Source organism: Pongo pygmaeus, chromosome 16 (genome assembly GCF_028885625.2).
Source record: "Pongo pygmaeus isolate AG05252 chromosome 16, NHGRI_mPonPyg2-v2.0_pri, whole genome shotgun sequence".
Lineage (NCBI taxonomy): Eukaryota > Metazoa > Chordata > Mammalia > Primates > Hominidae > Pongo > Pongo pygmaeus.
This window is the reverse complement of record NC_072389.2, coordinates 20,155,414-20,170,120: the sequence shown is the minus strand read 5'-3', so window position 1 is coordinate 20,170,120 and position 14,707 is coordinate 20,155,414. Positions and strand designations below refer to the sequence as shown.

At 44.3% G+C, this 14,707-nt stretch overlaps 1 protein-coding gene across 15 annotated transcripts in view; it reads left to right on the top strand.

Annotated features, from left to right (window-relative positions):
- Positions 1 to 14,707, top strand: part of NIPA2 (NIPA magnesium transporter 2) — a 30,181-nt gene that overhangs the window by 13,551 nt on the left and 1,923 nt on the right. For 8 of the 15 annotated variants that reach the window (XM_063653097.1, XM_063653096.1, XM_063653090.1 and 5 more), the window contains 3 exons: positions 1,075 to 1,131; positions 7,408 to 7,498; positions 9,516 to 9,676. In XM_063653097.1, coding sequence (XP_063509167.1) covers positions 1,075 to 1,131; positions 7,408 to 7,498; positions 9,516 to 9,676 — 309 coding nt within the window. The remainder of the gene's footprint in view (positions 1 to 1,074; positions 1,132 to 7,407; positions 7,499 to 9,515; positions 9,677 to 14,707) is intronic. The other 7 variants (XM_063653094.1, XM_063653099.1, XM_063653100.1 and 4 more) reach the window with 1 other exon arrangement.

The following is a 14,707-nucleotide window of genomic DNA, read 5'->3' as shown; positions in this document are numbered from 1 at the left end:
TCTTTAAATTTTGATATGTCTGCAGGGAAGGAAATAAGAGTTCATGGTTAGGCCGGGCATGGTGGCTCATGCCCGTAATCCCAGCACTTTGGGAGGCTGAGGCAGGTGGATCACCTGAGGTCGGGAGTTCAAGACCAACCTGGCCAACATGGTGAAACCCCATCTCTACTGAAAATACAAAAATTAGCCGGGCATGGTGGCGTGGCCTATAGTCCCAGCTACTTGGGAGGCTGAGGCAGGAGAATCACTTGAACCCGGGAGGCAGAGGTTGGTTGCAATGAGCGAAAATGGCACCACTGCACTCTAGCCTGGGTGACAGAGTGAGACTCCGTCTAAAAAAAAACCATGGTTAAAATCAGAATTGATTAAAGGCTGGGATCTTTTGTCCATGATAGTAGACGTTCTGACTTTGAACTTTGACATTGTGGCAGGAAGGAAAGACAGGGCTTCCCCAGCTTGAAGAGTGTCCAGTTTAGTGAACTTCGGCTGGTGTAGGTTGTTTGTCTAGAAATCACTGACAAGCCACAAGACCCTGCGGGGTAATCAGGATGATTGGCCCTGCCCTGACTCCTCTCTCAGGGACACTCGTGGTGGCTCCCAGTGTTAAGTGACGTTATGGTCACACTCCATCTTTCTACTCTGGCTTCGTTTTTAGGCCCGATTGGACCTGATGAGGACAGCTGCCCTGGCAGGAAACAGTACCGCCCTTCTGTCTTCCCTGTGCCGTCTCTGTGGCTGAACCTAATTCAGCAGTCAGAAAAACATGAAATGATAGCCTCTATGGGGCTCAGTGGACAGAGGAGAAACTGTCAGCATCTGCTGCTTGTTCCCCTAGTCCCTGATGCTTGGTCCTAAGAGGTGCTCTCACTGTTCATGATGGATATGCTTGCAAAGGATTCATTCACCTTGGCAAGATAATCATTAAGAAATTGTCAGAGAAATCCCCTGAGTCATGCAGAAACCTTTATTTAAAGGAGTAACTGAGATATTTAAAAATCTGTCATTACTAATAGTTATAATTTATACAAGAGTCTTACAGTCTTCCAGAGATGTGAAATATTTCTTCATTCACAGGTCAAGGTGGCCATGCATATCTTAAGGAATGGTTGTGGTGGGCTGGACTGCTGTCAAGTATGTATAAAGAACATTGCAAGAAAAACGTGATAGCTGTATATTAAAATATTTGCATATGGTATTATAGCCTCATTACTAGCAAGTTTTAAAGGTTTAAATAATCTTTCTTTTCTTTTTTTTTTTTTTTTTTTTTTTTGAGACAGAGTCTCACTCTGTTGCCCAGGCTGGAGTGCAGTGGCGTGATCTTGGCTCAGTGCAACCTCTGCCTCCCAGATTCAAGTGATTCTCCTGCCTCCGCCTCCCAAGTAGTTGGGATTACAGGCGTGCCACCACCACGCCCAGCTAATTTTTTGTATTTTTAGTAGAGACGGGGTTTCACTATGTTGATCAGGCCGGTCTCGAACTCCTGACTTCAGGTGATCCACCCATCTTGGCCTCCCAAATTGTTGGAATTATAGTCGTGAGCCACCATGCCTGGCATAAATCTTGTTTTTTAATTAACATAACTGAAATATATAATTTAAAATTCAGTAGTTTAGTAGCATTTTCTTTTACTTTTTAATTTTATTTATTTTATTTTTATTTTTTTGAGATGGAGTTTCGCTCTTGTTGCCCAGGCTGGAGTGCAGTGGCACGATCTCGGCTCACCGCAACCCCCGCCTCCTGGGTTCAAGTAATTCTCCTGCGTCAGCCTCCCAAGTAGCTGGGATTACAGGCATGTGCCACCACGCCTGGCTAATTTTTTTGTATTTTTACTAGAATCGGGGTTTCTCTATGTTGGTCAGGCTGGTCTTGAACTCCTGACCTCAGGTGATTCACCTGCCTTGCCCTCCCAAAGTGCTGGGATTACAGGCGTGAGCCACCGCACCCAGCCTACTTTTTTCATTTTTGTGAGTACTTAGTAGGTACTTATATAGTAGGTATTTATAGGGTACATGAGATATTTTGATAAAGGCATGCAATTCGTGATAATTGCATTATGGTATCCATAGGTTATCCATCCCCTCAACAATTTATCCTTTGCAGGACAAACAATCCAATTCGTCTTTTTTTTTGTTTTTGAGATGGAATCTTGCTCTGTTGCCAGGCTGCAATGCAGTGGCCCATCTCAGCTTACTGCAACCTTCGCCTCCCAGGTTCAAGCGATTATCCTGCCTCATCCTCCAGAGTAGCTGAGACTACCGGTGCGCACCACTATGCCCAGCTAATTTTTGTATTTTTAGTAGAGACAGGGATTCACATGTTGCCCAGGATGGTCTCGATCTCTTGACCTCGTGATCTGCCCACCTTGGCCTCCCAAAGTGCTGGGATTACAGGCGTGAGCCACCGCGCCCGGCAGTACTCTTTCTTTTTGAGACAGGGTCTCACTCTGTCGCCCAGCCTGGAGTGTGGTAGTGTGATCATGGCTAACTGGAGTCTTAACCTCCCAGGCTCAAGCAGTCCTCCCATCTCAGCCCCCTAAGTAGCTGGGACTACAAGTGTGTGCCACCACGCCCGACTAATTTTTTTATTCTTTTTTTTTTTTATTTACGGGGTTTTGCCATGTTGCCCAGGCTGGTCTTGAACTCCTGGGCTCAAGCAAACCTCCTGCCTCGGCCTCTTTAAGTGCTGGGATTACAGGTGTGAGCTACCCTGCTTGGCCCCCGTTATACTCTTTTATTTGTTTGTTTATTTATTTATTTTGAGACAGAGTCTCGCTTTTGTCACCCAGGCTGGAGTGCAGTGGCACAATATCGGCTCACTGCAACCTCCATCTCCTGGGTTCAAGTGATTCTTCTGCCTCCGCCTTCCAAGTAGCTGGGATTACAGGCACGCGCCAGCACGCCTGGCTAATTTTTGTACTTTTGGTAGAGATGGGGTTTCGCCATGTTGGCCAGGCTGGTCTCGAACTCCTGAACCCATGATCCCCCCACCTTGGCTTCCCAAAGTGCTGGGATTACCGGTGTGAGCCACCATGCCCAGCCGTTATTTATTTATTTATTTTTTGAGATGCAGTCTCGCTCTGTTGCCAGGCTGGAGTGTAGTGGCACCATCTTGACTCACTGCAACCTCCGCCTCCTGGGTTCAAGCGATTCTCCTGCCTCATCCTCCTGAGTAGCTGGACTATAGGCGTGCGCCACCAAGCCCAGCTAATTTTTGTATTTTTAGTAGGGAAGGGGTTTCACCATGTTGGCCAGGATGGTCTTGATCTCCTGACCTTGTGATCTGTCTGCCTCGGCCTCCCAAAGTGCTGGGATTACAGGTGTGAGCCACCGTGCCTGGCCTCCTAGTTATTTTTAAATGTACAATTAAATTATTATTGGGCCAGGCGCGGTGGCTCACACCTGTAATCCCAGCACTTTGGGAGGCCAAGGCGGGTGGATCACTTGAGGTCAAGAGTTCAAGACCAGCCTGGCCAACATGGTGAAACCCCGTCTCTACTAAAAATAGCAAAAATTAGCCGGGCGTGGTGGCAGGCGCCTGTAATCACAGCTACTCGGGAGGCTGAGGCCTGAGAATCGCTTGAAACTGGGAGGTGGAGGTTGCAGTGAGCTGATACTGCACCACTGCACTCCAGCCTGGGTGATAGAGTGAGACTCAGTCTCAAAAAACAAAACAAAAAAAATTATTATTGACTGTAGTCACCTTGTTGTGCTATCAAATACTTGATGTCATTCACCAAGTAGTCAAGTCTATTTGTTGTACCCTCATAGTGCATTTAAATGGAACGAGAAGGCTTTTTTTTACCCATCTGATTAAAACATGTTTGATATGCCCGTGCATTTTTAAAATTTCTGCTCAATTTAAGGTAATTTTGAAAGTTAAGAGGAGAATTCTGTTTTAATTTGTTCCCCCTGCATTTGTTCTCATTCCAAATTAAAAAGAGGTATGTATTTGATAAGACTTATCAAATAAAAATACAAAAAGTCACCATGACTATTTTGGTAATTCCTTTTAAAAAGGCACATGGAAAAAAATTATTCTGGGCCGGGCGTGGTGGCTCATGCCTGTAATCCCAGCACTTTGGGAGCCCGAGGCGGGTGGATCACCTGAGGTCAGGAGTGAGGCCAGCCTGACCAACATGGAGAAACCTCGTCTCTAGTAAAAAAAAAACAAAAGAATCAGCGGGCGTGGTGGCGCATGCCTGTAATCCCAGCTACTTGGGAGGCTGAGGCAGGAGAATTGCTTGAACCTGAGAGGCGGAGGTTACAGTGAGGTGAGATTGTGCCGTTGCACTCCAGCCTGGGCAACAAGAGTGAAACTGTCTCAAAAAAAAAAAAAAAATATTCTGAAGACACTGAGCCTTGACTGACTGTTCGGTCAGCAAATACTTATTGATCATGTCTTGTATGCCAGGCATTGTTCTAGGTGCTGGAGATACATCAGTGAGAGGAAAAGACTGAAAAATTTCCACTCACATGAAGCTTACATTCTAGATGGGAGACATTAAACAAGATAAAGAAGTTAAGATGTGTTTACGTGCCTGTGCGTGGTGATAAATGCGAAGGAGAAGGAGTGAAGTCGGAAGGAGTGTTGTGAAATGGAGGATAGATAGGTTTATTAGGATGTTAGATCGGCAGCCAGGGCCAGCCTCGCTGAAAGGTATTTGGGTACAAGATGTAAAAGAAGTGAGTGATCTGCCCATATGATATTTGGGGGAGCAACACTTCAAGCAGGAGGAAACTAACTGTGAAGGCCATGAGCGGGGAACATGCCAGGCCAATTTATGTGTGATAGATAGCCCTTAGTGACTCCCCTCCTGGTATTCACACCTTTCTCTAATCCCCTTTCACAGTGAATTAGTGCAGTTCAAAACAGTGTGATCCAAGAATACCACAGAAGTGATGATGTGTGTCTTCCAAGGTGAAGCCGAGAGGCATTGCAGCTTTTTCCTGATTCCTTGGATTGCTCACTTTGAGGGAAGCCAGCTGCTGTGCTCTGAGGACACTCAGGCAGCCGTGGAGAGCTCCCCAGGCTCTCACTGTGCCAGGACCTACTTGCCAGTCCTGTGAGTGAGCCACCTTGGCTCACCTGTTGTGTATTAAAAAATACAGGCTCACCTGTTGTGTATTAAAAAATACACAACAATAGTCAGTTGGAAGGGAGAAAATGCTAAGGTTCTGGCATTATCCAGAAGGAAATAAAGCTAAATATTAATATTAGACTTCACAAGTTAAGTATACACGTAATTTCTAGAGTATTCAGTTAAAAAAAAATAGAAAATCATGTATAATTTCCTAATTAGTTGAAAAACTTTCTCCAAGCTTTTTTTTTTCCTTTTTAAGAAGTCAGTCATACATTAAATAGAAATTAGATAGTAGAGAGTATTCTGGATAAAAAGATATTTGAGACATTGCAGCCAAATTCCTTGATTGAATTTTAACGGTAACCATATTTAAAAGACGTTTTAGGAATTAAAGAGGGAAGAGTTTAACTAGAGAAGAAAAAGGCAAATTGTAGAGTGTAAAGACAATTTTAATATGTTTAACCAATAAAAGATTTACATCTGAAATATGTAAAGAATTACCTTAAATCAATTAGAGAAAACAGGATAAACTTGAACAGCTACTTCCCTAAAAGATTTCATAGGGTTAATAAACAAATGAAAATGGGAAAGATCAGCAGGGAGAATGTGGAGCAAAGGGAGCTCTCATACGCTGCTAAATCAAAATTGGCATAACTTTTGGAAAAAGCAGTAGCCAAGAGGGATCCTTTTGTGAGATCATGCCTCTGCCCTGCGTAGGATTCCTCAGTAGCTTTTCAATTTAGATAATTCCTTAGTGGGATTTAATTTCCCAGTGTTCTAAAGTTTCTTATCAGACAGCCCATATCTAATGCCATGACACATAGTAGGATATCTTCTTTCATCACCAGCACTTTATTATTTTCCCTCACTGTTTTTCTTCATAACACTTTTAACCTCTTGGCACATGTGCTTGATTTGTCTTCCCTCACTAAAAGTTTTATGAGAGGCTGGGTGTGGTGGCTTACGCCTGTAATCCCAGCACTTTGGGAGGCTGAGGTGGGTGGATCACCTTAGGTCAGGAGTTCAAGACCAGCCTGACCAACATGGTGAAACCCTGTCTCCACTAAAAATACAAAAATCAGCCGGGTGTGGTGGTGGGTGCCTCTAATCCCAGCTACTCGGGAGGCTGAGGCAGAAGAATCGCTTTAACTTGGGAGGTGGAGGTTGCAGTGAGCCAAGATCACGCACGCCATTGCAGTGCAGCCTGGGCGACAGCGAGACTGTCTCAAAAAAAAAAAAAAAAAAAAAAAAGTTTTATCAGAGCAATGTCTTTATTTTGCACCCTGCTGTATATCCTGATTCTAGAACAGGACCTGGCATATAGCATGATTTGCATTTTTAAAAAGAGCAAGCTGGGCGCAGTGGCTCACGCCTGTAATCCCAGCACTTTGGGAGGCTGAGGTGGGTGGATCATTTGAGGTCAGGAGTTCAAGACCAGCCTGGTCAACATGGTGAAACCCTGTCTCTACTAAAAATATAAAAATTACCTGGGCATGGTGGCGCGCGCCTGTAGTTCCAGCTACTCGGGAGGCCAAGGCAGGAGAACTGCTTGAACCCGGGAGGTGGAGGTTGCAGTGAGCCAAGATCATGCCACTGCATTCCAGCCTGGGTGACAGAGCAAGACTCCATCTCAAAAAAAGAAAAAAAACCAAATGAAAAGGATTTGGGGGAAGAGTACCTTTACCTTCATGTCGGCTTCTTCTCAGTGATTTTTATTTATTGTCCTGGGATATAAGTATCTATTTAAAATTTTTATTAAAATGCCTTATGTCAGCATGAACTAGATTTCTTCCGTTAGATTTACAGATATGTGTTGTTTCTAGAATGTTTCTAATTGACTTGGACTCTTACTGTAATGTTGGAAATTTACAGACCCGTAACCCTTATTAATAAATTGGAGAGGCCGGGCGCAGTGGCTCTCGCCTGTAATTCCAGCACTTTGGGAGGCTGAGGCGGGCAGATCATGAGGTCAGGAGATCAAGACCATCCTGGCTAACATGGTGAAACTCCGTCTCTACTAAAAATACAATAAAATTAGCCGGGCATGGTGGCGAGTGCCTGTGGTCCCAGCTATTTGGGAGGCTGAGGCAGGAGAATGGTGTGAACCCAGGAGGCGGAGCTTGCAGTGAGTTAAGATCACACCACTGCACTGCAGCCTGGGCGACAGAGTGAGACTCGTCTCAAAAAAAATAATAATAATAAATTGGAGAAATATGGAGGTTACTAAATACAGTTGAAATAATATAGATAGTGCATAAAATGCCGGCATTTCCAAGTTGAGTACATACGTTCTTATCTGAGTTTTTCTTTTGTTGTCTGTCTCCAAGTGGGAGCTGGTGAGGTGGCCAACTTCGCTGCGTATGCGTTTGCACCAGCCACTCTAGTGACTCCACTAGGAGCTCTCAGCGTGCTAGTAAGGTAAGGACATATTTTTCATGTAGAAACAGTAGTCAGTATCTTAGTTTCTAAAATATTCAGTACCATCTAATTACATGTGTTCAACACAATTTACATTTCAACAACCTGGAGAACTTCGCTTTTTACACTACGTAGTAATTGCTTTTAAAAAGTTACTTCTGTGCTTAGGCAGGCTATTGATTTGTGGGAGAAAATGCTTTGTCTTGCTTGTATTCAGAGCCAGTACTAGTTCTACTTCGATTTCAGTTCTTTAATATTCAAAGTTGGCTGGGAACGGTGGCTCATGCCTGTAATCCCAGCATTATGGGAGGCCAAGGCAGGTGGATCACATGAGGTCAGAAGTTTGAGACCAGCCTGACTAACATGGTAAAACCCTGCCTCTACTAAAAATACAAAAATTAGCTGGGCGTGGTGGCGGGCACCTGTAGTCCCAGCTACTCAGGAGGCTGAGACAGGAGAATGGCTTGAACCCAGGAAGCGGAGGTTGCAATGACCCGAGATCGCACCACTGCACTCCAGCCTGGGCTACAGAGCGAGACTCTGTCTCAAAAAATAAACAAATAAAAAATAAGTAAAACTCAAAGTTACACTCATCCCAGTATTTATCATTCAGTGCCTGTGCACTTTGGTAGAGTCTGGTTCGTAATGAGTAGATTTCTTTTTCTTGTTTTTTTTTTTTTTTGAGATGGAGTCTTGCTCTGTCGCCCAGGCTGGAGGGCAGTGGCACGATCTCGGCTCACTGCAAGCTCCACCTCCAGGGTTCACACCATTCTTCTGCTACAGCCTCCCAAGTAGCTGGGACTACAGGTGTCCGCCACCACACCTGGCTAATGTTTTGTATTTTTAGTAGAGATGGGGTTTCACCATGTTAGCCAGGATGGTCTCGATGTCCTGACTTCGTGATCCACCCGCCTTGGCCTCCCAAAGTGTTGGGATTACAGGCGTGAGCCACCGTGCCCGGCCAATGAGTAGATTTGTATGCCTGGCCTGGAGTGCTTGTTTTGAATGAGTGATCTGAGACTTGTCCCATTTCTGTTTTGTAATGATTAGCCCAAACAACCAAGCCCATATTGAAGTCTGGATCTTGGTTACTATTCCCAAAGTAGATTGACTGATTTTTATCTGTTTTTTTTTTTCCCCAAAAAAAACTATATGTAAAACAGGGTTATGGTATAAGTCATTGCCCTTTACCCTTAATTTTCTTTATAGTATTCTGTTACTGTATTTATTGGTTTATGCTGTATTTTCTTTTTAGGTCTAGATAAAACTAGCTACAAGTTATTAAAACCTGATAACGTAATAGGCAAATTATATACAATTAACAGCACAAGAGGGGTGCATGCATCAACCAATAGGAATAAGTTAAGGTTGAGTAAATTTTAAGCACTGGTGGTTTGGATAGAGATTCTTTTTTTTTTTTTTCCTTTGGAGACGGAGTTTCACTGTGTCACCCAGGCTGGAGTGCAGTGGCGCGATGTCGGCTCGCTGCAACCTCTGCCTTCTAGGTCCTGCCTCAGCCTCCCAAGTAGCTGGGATTACAGGACGCCCGCCACCATGCCTGACTGATTTTTGTATTTTTAGTAGAGAAGGGGTTTCACCATGTTGGCCAGGCTGGTCTTGAACTCCTGACCTGAGGTGACCCACCCACCTTGGCCTCCCAAAGTGCTGGGATTACAGGCGTGAGGCACTGTGCCTGGCCTGGATTTAGGTTCTTAATTAGGATATAAATTTATACAAATTTTTATAAATTTATAAAAATTTCATATTGACTTCTTGCAGTGGAAAGATAGTAAGTATACAGGTGTAGTGTATGATGAAGCAGATGATTTCCTAGAAATGTTTACATTTTATGATGAAATGTATACTTTTTTTTTCCTTGGCGAAAGCCAGAATCTTCATAAGTTCACAGTGTTTTAGTTTGATTTCAGTGATTTAAATTATGAGTTTTATTGATATTTGAAAAAGAAAAGTAGCTGATTATTTTAAAGTTCTCAATTTTTTTTCCTCCCCATTTTAGTGCCATTCTTTCTTCATACTTTCTCAATGAAAGACTTAATCTTCATGGGAAAATTGGGTGTTTGCTAAGTATTCTAGGATCTACAGTTATGGTCATTCATGCTCCAAAGGAAGAGGAGATTGAGACTTTAAATGAAATGTCTCACAAGCTAGGCGATCCAGGTAAGAAAAAGTCTTATTAGTCTTACTGTATTTTACTTTTTAACTTAGTTTTTACTTTAATCGAAATTTGATGAGCACATAAGGAGAGAAATTGTTCCACCTGGTAGAAGAACAAATTGTCGTCATGTTCCCTGCTCCCTCCTATCAATCCCAAGCCTGTGTTTCTACTGTTTTTTAACTCTGTGTTTGTAAGTAGTGTGCGTATATTGCTACTACTTACTTCCTTAGCTTTAGGCATTATCTGTTTTACCTTTTATTTACTGCACCTGTATAGTTTTCTTGAGATTATTTGTTTACATTATCATCGACACATAACTTTTATTGTCATCTTAGTCTTTATAGTGGTTGCTGTTCCTTTCCTGTATGATTTAAGTTCTTCCAGAAGTAATAATTATCTTGTTTGCATAGTTTTTTATGAATTGACCAATGTATCATGAAACTCTTCCCCAGTTGACTCTACTGTCAGTAATTTCAAACAAAGAGGTATTCTTTGTTTCATCTCTTTTGGAAATGTCTCTCAGTGCCTTCTGTGTGGCCTCAATCTAGGCGGGTGTCTCCAGGCTGCCAGCACAGCTGTTATCTGCATTTCTCTTCAGCAGCATCCTGGGGATTCCCTTCAGTTTGCTTTTTCTTGGATCCCTTATTTCCAGAATCTTGGGTTTGTGCCTTCATTTTGGTGGTGCCACTCTAGAGGAGACAAGAAAGGGCATGAAGAGATGAGATTTTTTGAGACTTTATCTCAAAATGTTTTTAACCTATTGTGACCACCACTGTCTTCTCATTTCTGCTGTTGCTGATGAGAAGTTGAACAGTTTATCCCTTATCTTTTATATGCGACCAATTGTTTGTTTTTAGAAGCATGTAGGATGTTCTCTTTTCCCACAGTGTCTGAAATTTCCCACTGACATGCCTAGAGATGGGTCCATTTTTGTCCATTGTGCTGGGCGCCTGATGGTTCATTTTATTTTGAGACAGGGCTCTGTTGCCCAGGCTGGAATGCAGTGATGTGATCTCAGCTCACTGCAACCTCCTCCTCCCTAGCTCAAGCGATTCTCCCATCTCAGCCTTCCAAGTAGCTGGGACTGCAGGCGTGTGCCACCATGCCTGGCTAATTTTTTGTTTGTTTGTTTGGTAGAAACAAGGTTTTACCATGTTGGCCAGGTTGGTCTCGAACTCCTGATCACAAGTGATCCGCCCACCTTGGCCTCCCAAAGTATTGGGATTACAGGTGTGAGCCGCCGTGCCCTGCCTGATGGGTCTCTCTCTTTTTATTTTTTTGAGACAGAGTTTTGTTCTTGTTGCTCAGGCTGGAGTGCAGTGGCGTGATCTCGGCTCACTGCATCCACCGCCTCTTGAGTTCAAGTGATTCTCCTGCCTCAGCCTCCCAAGTAGCTGGGATTACAGGCGCCCACCACCACGCCCAGCTAATTTTTGTATTTTCAGTAGAGACGGGGTTTCACCAGGTTGGCCAGGCTGGTCTCGAATTCTTGACCTCAGGTGATCCACTTGCCTCAGCCTCCCAAACTGCTGGGATTACAGGTGTGAGCCACGTGCCTCGCCTGATCTGAAAATTTATGTCTGATTCTTGGGAACTGAATTGAATACTCCTTTGATATTCTTGTTTGCTCTTTGTGAGATTCTTATTCATCTGTTTATTGGAGTTCCTGACCTAGATCATTAATTTTCTTATGTTTTCTTTCCCTCATTTTACCATTTTGTCTTTTTGCTCTGCCTTTGGGGAGATTTTCTGTTTTTTCTTCCAGCCCTTCTGAGTTTTTATTTCTGCGGTTATATTGTTAATTTCTAAGAGTTTCTTGCCTCTGTTCTTTGATTCCTAGTTATTTTAAAGTCTTTGTCTGCTAACTTCGGTTTTAGAATTCTTTGTGGGCCTGCTTCTGTGGTGGTGTTTCTCTTTTGGCTTTTAGGCATTTGGTTTTGTGTTGGCATTTTTTAATTGAATGCTGGACGTAGGATATTAGAAGGTGTGTAGAGGTTTTAAGTAATGTGTTTCTTCCTTCAGAGAGAATGTAAATTTCTTCTGGTAGGCAGAAAAGAATACAGTAGCTCACCTTCACCCTGAAGGTATTGTTTTAAGCTTTGTTGGGCCTGGTTTCTTTCTAGTTTGCCTTTATTCTTTTTTTTTTTTTTTTTTTTTTGGAGACAGTGTCTCACTCTGTTGTCCAGGCTGGAGTGCAGTGGTGTGATCATGGCTCACTGCATCCTCTGCCTCTCGGGCTCAAGCGATCCTCCCACCTCAGCCTCCTGAGTAGCTGGGACTACAGGTGTGTGCCACCACATCTGGCTAATTTTTGTATTTTCTTTGTTTTTTTTTTTTGAGATGGAGTCTCACTGTCACCCAGGCTGGAGCACAGTGATGCAATCTTGGCTCATTGCACCCTCTGCCTCCTGGGTTCAAGTGATTCTCCTGCTTTAACCTCCCAAGTAGTTGCGATGACAGGCATGCGCCACCGTGCCTGGCCTCATTTTTGTGTCTTTTTTTGGTAGAGACAGGGTTTTGTCATGTTGGCTGGGTGGGTCTCAACCTACTGGGCTCAAGTGATCCACCTCCCTCGGCCTGCCAAAGGGCTGGGATTACAGGCATGAGACACCACACCTGGCTCAGTTTGCCTTTATTCTTATTCATAGCCCTTTGGCTCTCAACTGATAGCTTCAGATGTTGGTTTGGGCCCCTCCACCTGAGAAACTGAGAGCTCCAGGGTCTGCTCCTCAGTAACTTGAGACGCTGAAATCCCTGCTTAGTCCTGTGGCCTCCTGGCCAGGCTTTCCATTTGGCTTCTCTGACCTTGGCTGTGCAGCTTGTGTGCCAAGAAACACCGTAAGGGGAAGTGCACATAGAAATTTGGGCTCACTACTCTATAGTTCCCTCCTTTCTGGGTCTTGGTCCATTCAGTCCCAGCTGCTTAGGCAGCCCCAAATTCCAACTCGTTTTTACCTAGTCCCCTTAAGCTTAGGCCGGTGTTGATTGGCCTTTATGCCATTTCACTCCTTGCATTAGTAGTTGCCCCAAGGGAGAAGGCAGAGGTGAGTGTTGGGCTGATTCTTCTCTTTTCTCTGAATTTTGGCCCCTTAAGTCCTGGCTACTTTGATGGCTCTTTGATGCCCTCAAATAAATGTTTTTTTGTTTGTTTGGGGTTTTTTGTTGTTGTAGATCCATTGTTTGTAGGTATTTGGGGTGCCAGGTCAGTCTGTTTCATTGTGTCTCTGAGGATATTAATAATAGTTTTTCTTGCTTTTCTAAGGATATTAGTAAATTTTTTGTTTTTTGAGGGACAGTTGTTTATTTTGAAGTTTTCCTCTGTCTACATGAGAGAAACAGAGGCTTTGCACTTTTCTGTTTGTTTTGGCTTCTCTCCTGGTGGTCTCTGACTATCTTTTCTTTTTCTTTTTTTGAGACAGAGTCTTGCTCTGTTGCTCAGGCTGGAGTGCAGTGGCGCGATCTCGGCTCAGTGCAAGCTCCGCCTCCCGGGTTCATGCCATTCTCCTGCCTCAGCCTCCCTAGTAGCTGGGACTACAGGCGCCTGCCACCACGCCCAGCTAGTTTTTTGTATTTTTAGTAGAGACAGGGTTTCACCGTGTTAGCCAGGATGGTCTCGATCTCCTGACCTCGTGATCCGCCCGCCTTGGCCTCCCAAAGTGCTGGGATTACAGGCGTGAGCCACCGTGCCCGGCCTGCTGTCCTCTGTTATATAAAAGTTGGGCTGGTCAGATCCCCAGCAAAAAAAGCTTCCAGTTTCATGGCTGGCTGTGGGCATCCTGGGAATTGATTGGGGGGAAGGATTAACACCTGGAGGCATGGTTGACCTCAGCTTCCTGGAACTCTGTGGCACGGGAGGGACAGTCTCCCAGAACTGGGCAGGAGTCTCCTTGCTTCTTGAATGGACTTTTCAGCCAGGCCTCACTTTCAGTCTTGCCTTTACTCCACTTAAGAGGCACTTTGTACCTTTTGAGCATTCTGTGCCGCAAACTAAATTGCTTTTTAATCTTTTGTCACAGGGGATGTGTAGGATTCCGCTTTCTTGGATCTCTGTACCAGTTATTAGTTAGCCTTTGCTTTCTGAGTTACGAAGGATTGTTATCTTCGGTCCTCTCTTTTTTTTTTTGAGACAGTCTCACTCTATTGCCCAGGCTGGAGTGCAGTGGCGTGATCTCAGCTCATTGCAACCTCCGCCTCCCAGATTCAAGCGATTCTCCTGTTTCAGCCTCCCAAGTAGCTGGGATTACAGGTGTCTGCCACCACATCTGGCTAATTTTTGTATTTTTAGAAGAAATGGGGTTTCGCAATGTTGGCCAGGCTGGTCTCGAACTCCCTGACCTCAGGTGATCTGCCATCCTCAGCCTCCCAGAGTGCTGGGATTACAGGCGTGAGCCACCGCACCTGGCGTCTTGTTAATTTTTGTATTTGTGTCTTTAAAAATCTATTACTGCTGGGCACCGTGGCTCACGCCTAATCCCAGCACTTTGGGAGGCCAAAGCGGGTGGATCACGAGGCCAGGAGATGGAGACCATCCTGACTAACATGGTGAAACCCCGTCTCTACTAAAAATACAAAAAATTAGCTGGGCGTGTTGGCGGGCGCCTGTAGTCCCAACTACTCTGGAGGCTGAGGCAGGAGAATGGCGTGAACCCAGGAGGCGGAGCTTGCAGTGAGCCGAGATTGCACCATGCGCTCCAGCCTGGCGACAGAGCAAGACTCTGTCTCAAAAAAAAAAAAAAAAATCCTATTACTGTGTATTTTATGAGTGGAATTTGAGGAAGGAAGAGTAAATTCATGTGACTTATCTGGGCCTCAGTTTTCTCATCCAAAGATGCAGGTGGTAGTATCTGTGATACAGGGTAGTTGAGTGCGAATTGCTGAGAAAAATGCCTGGCCCACAGTGCTACACAGTTGTTGGCTGTTATCATCCTGGCTTTAATTCTCCATATTCAACCAGAACCCCAATAGTATCTTTCAAGTTCTCCAGTTGACTTGCTCGTTACTCCAGCAGTTGTCCACACATTTAAAAAAAAGTT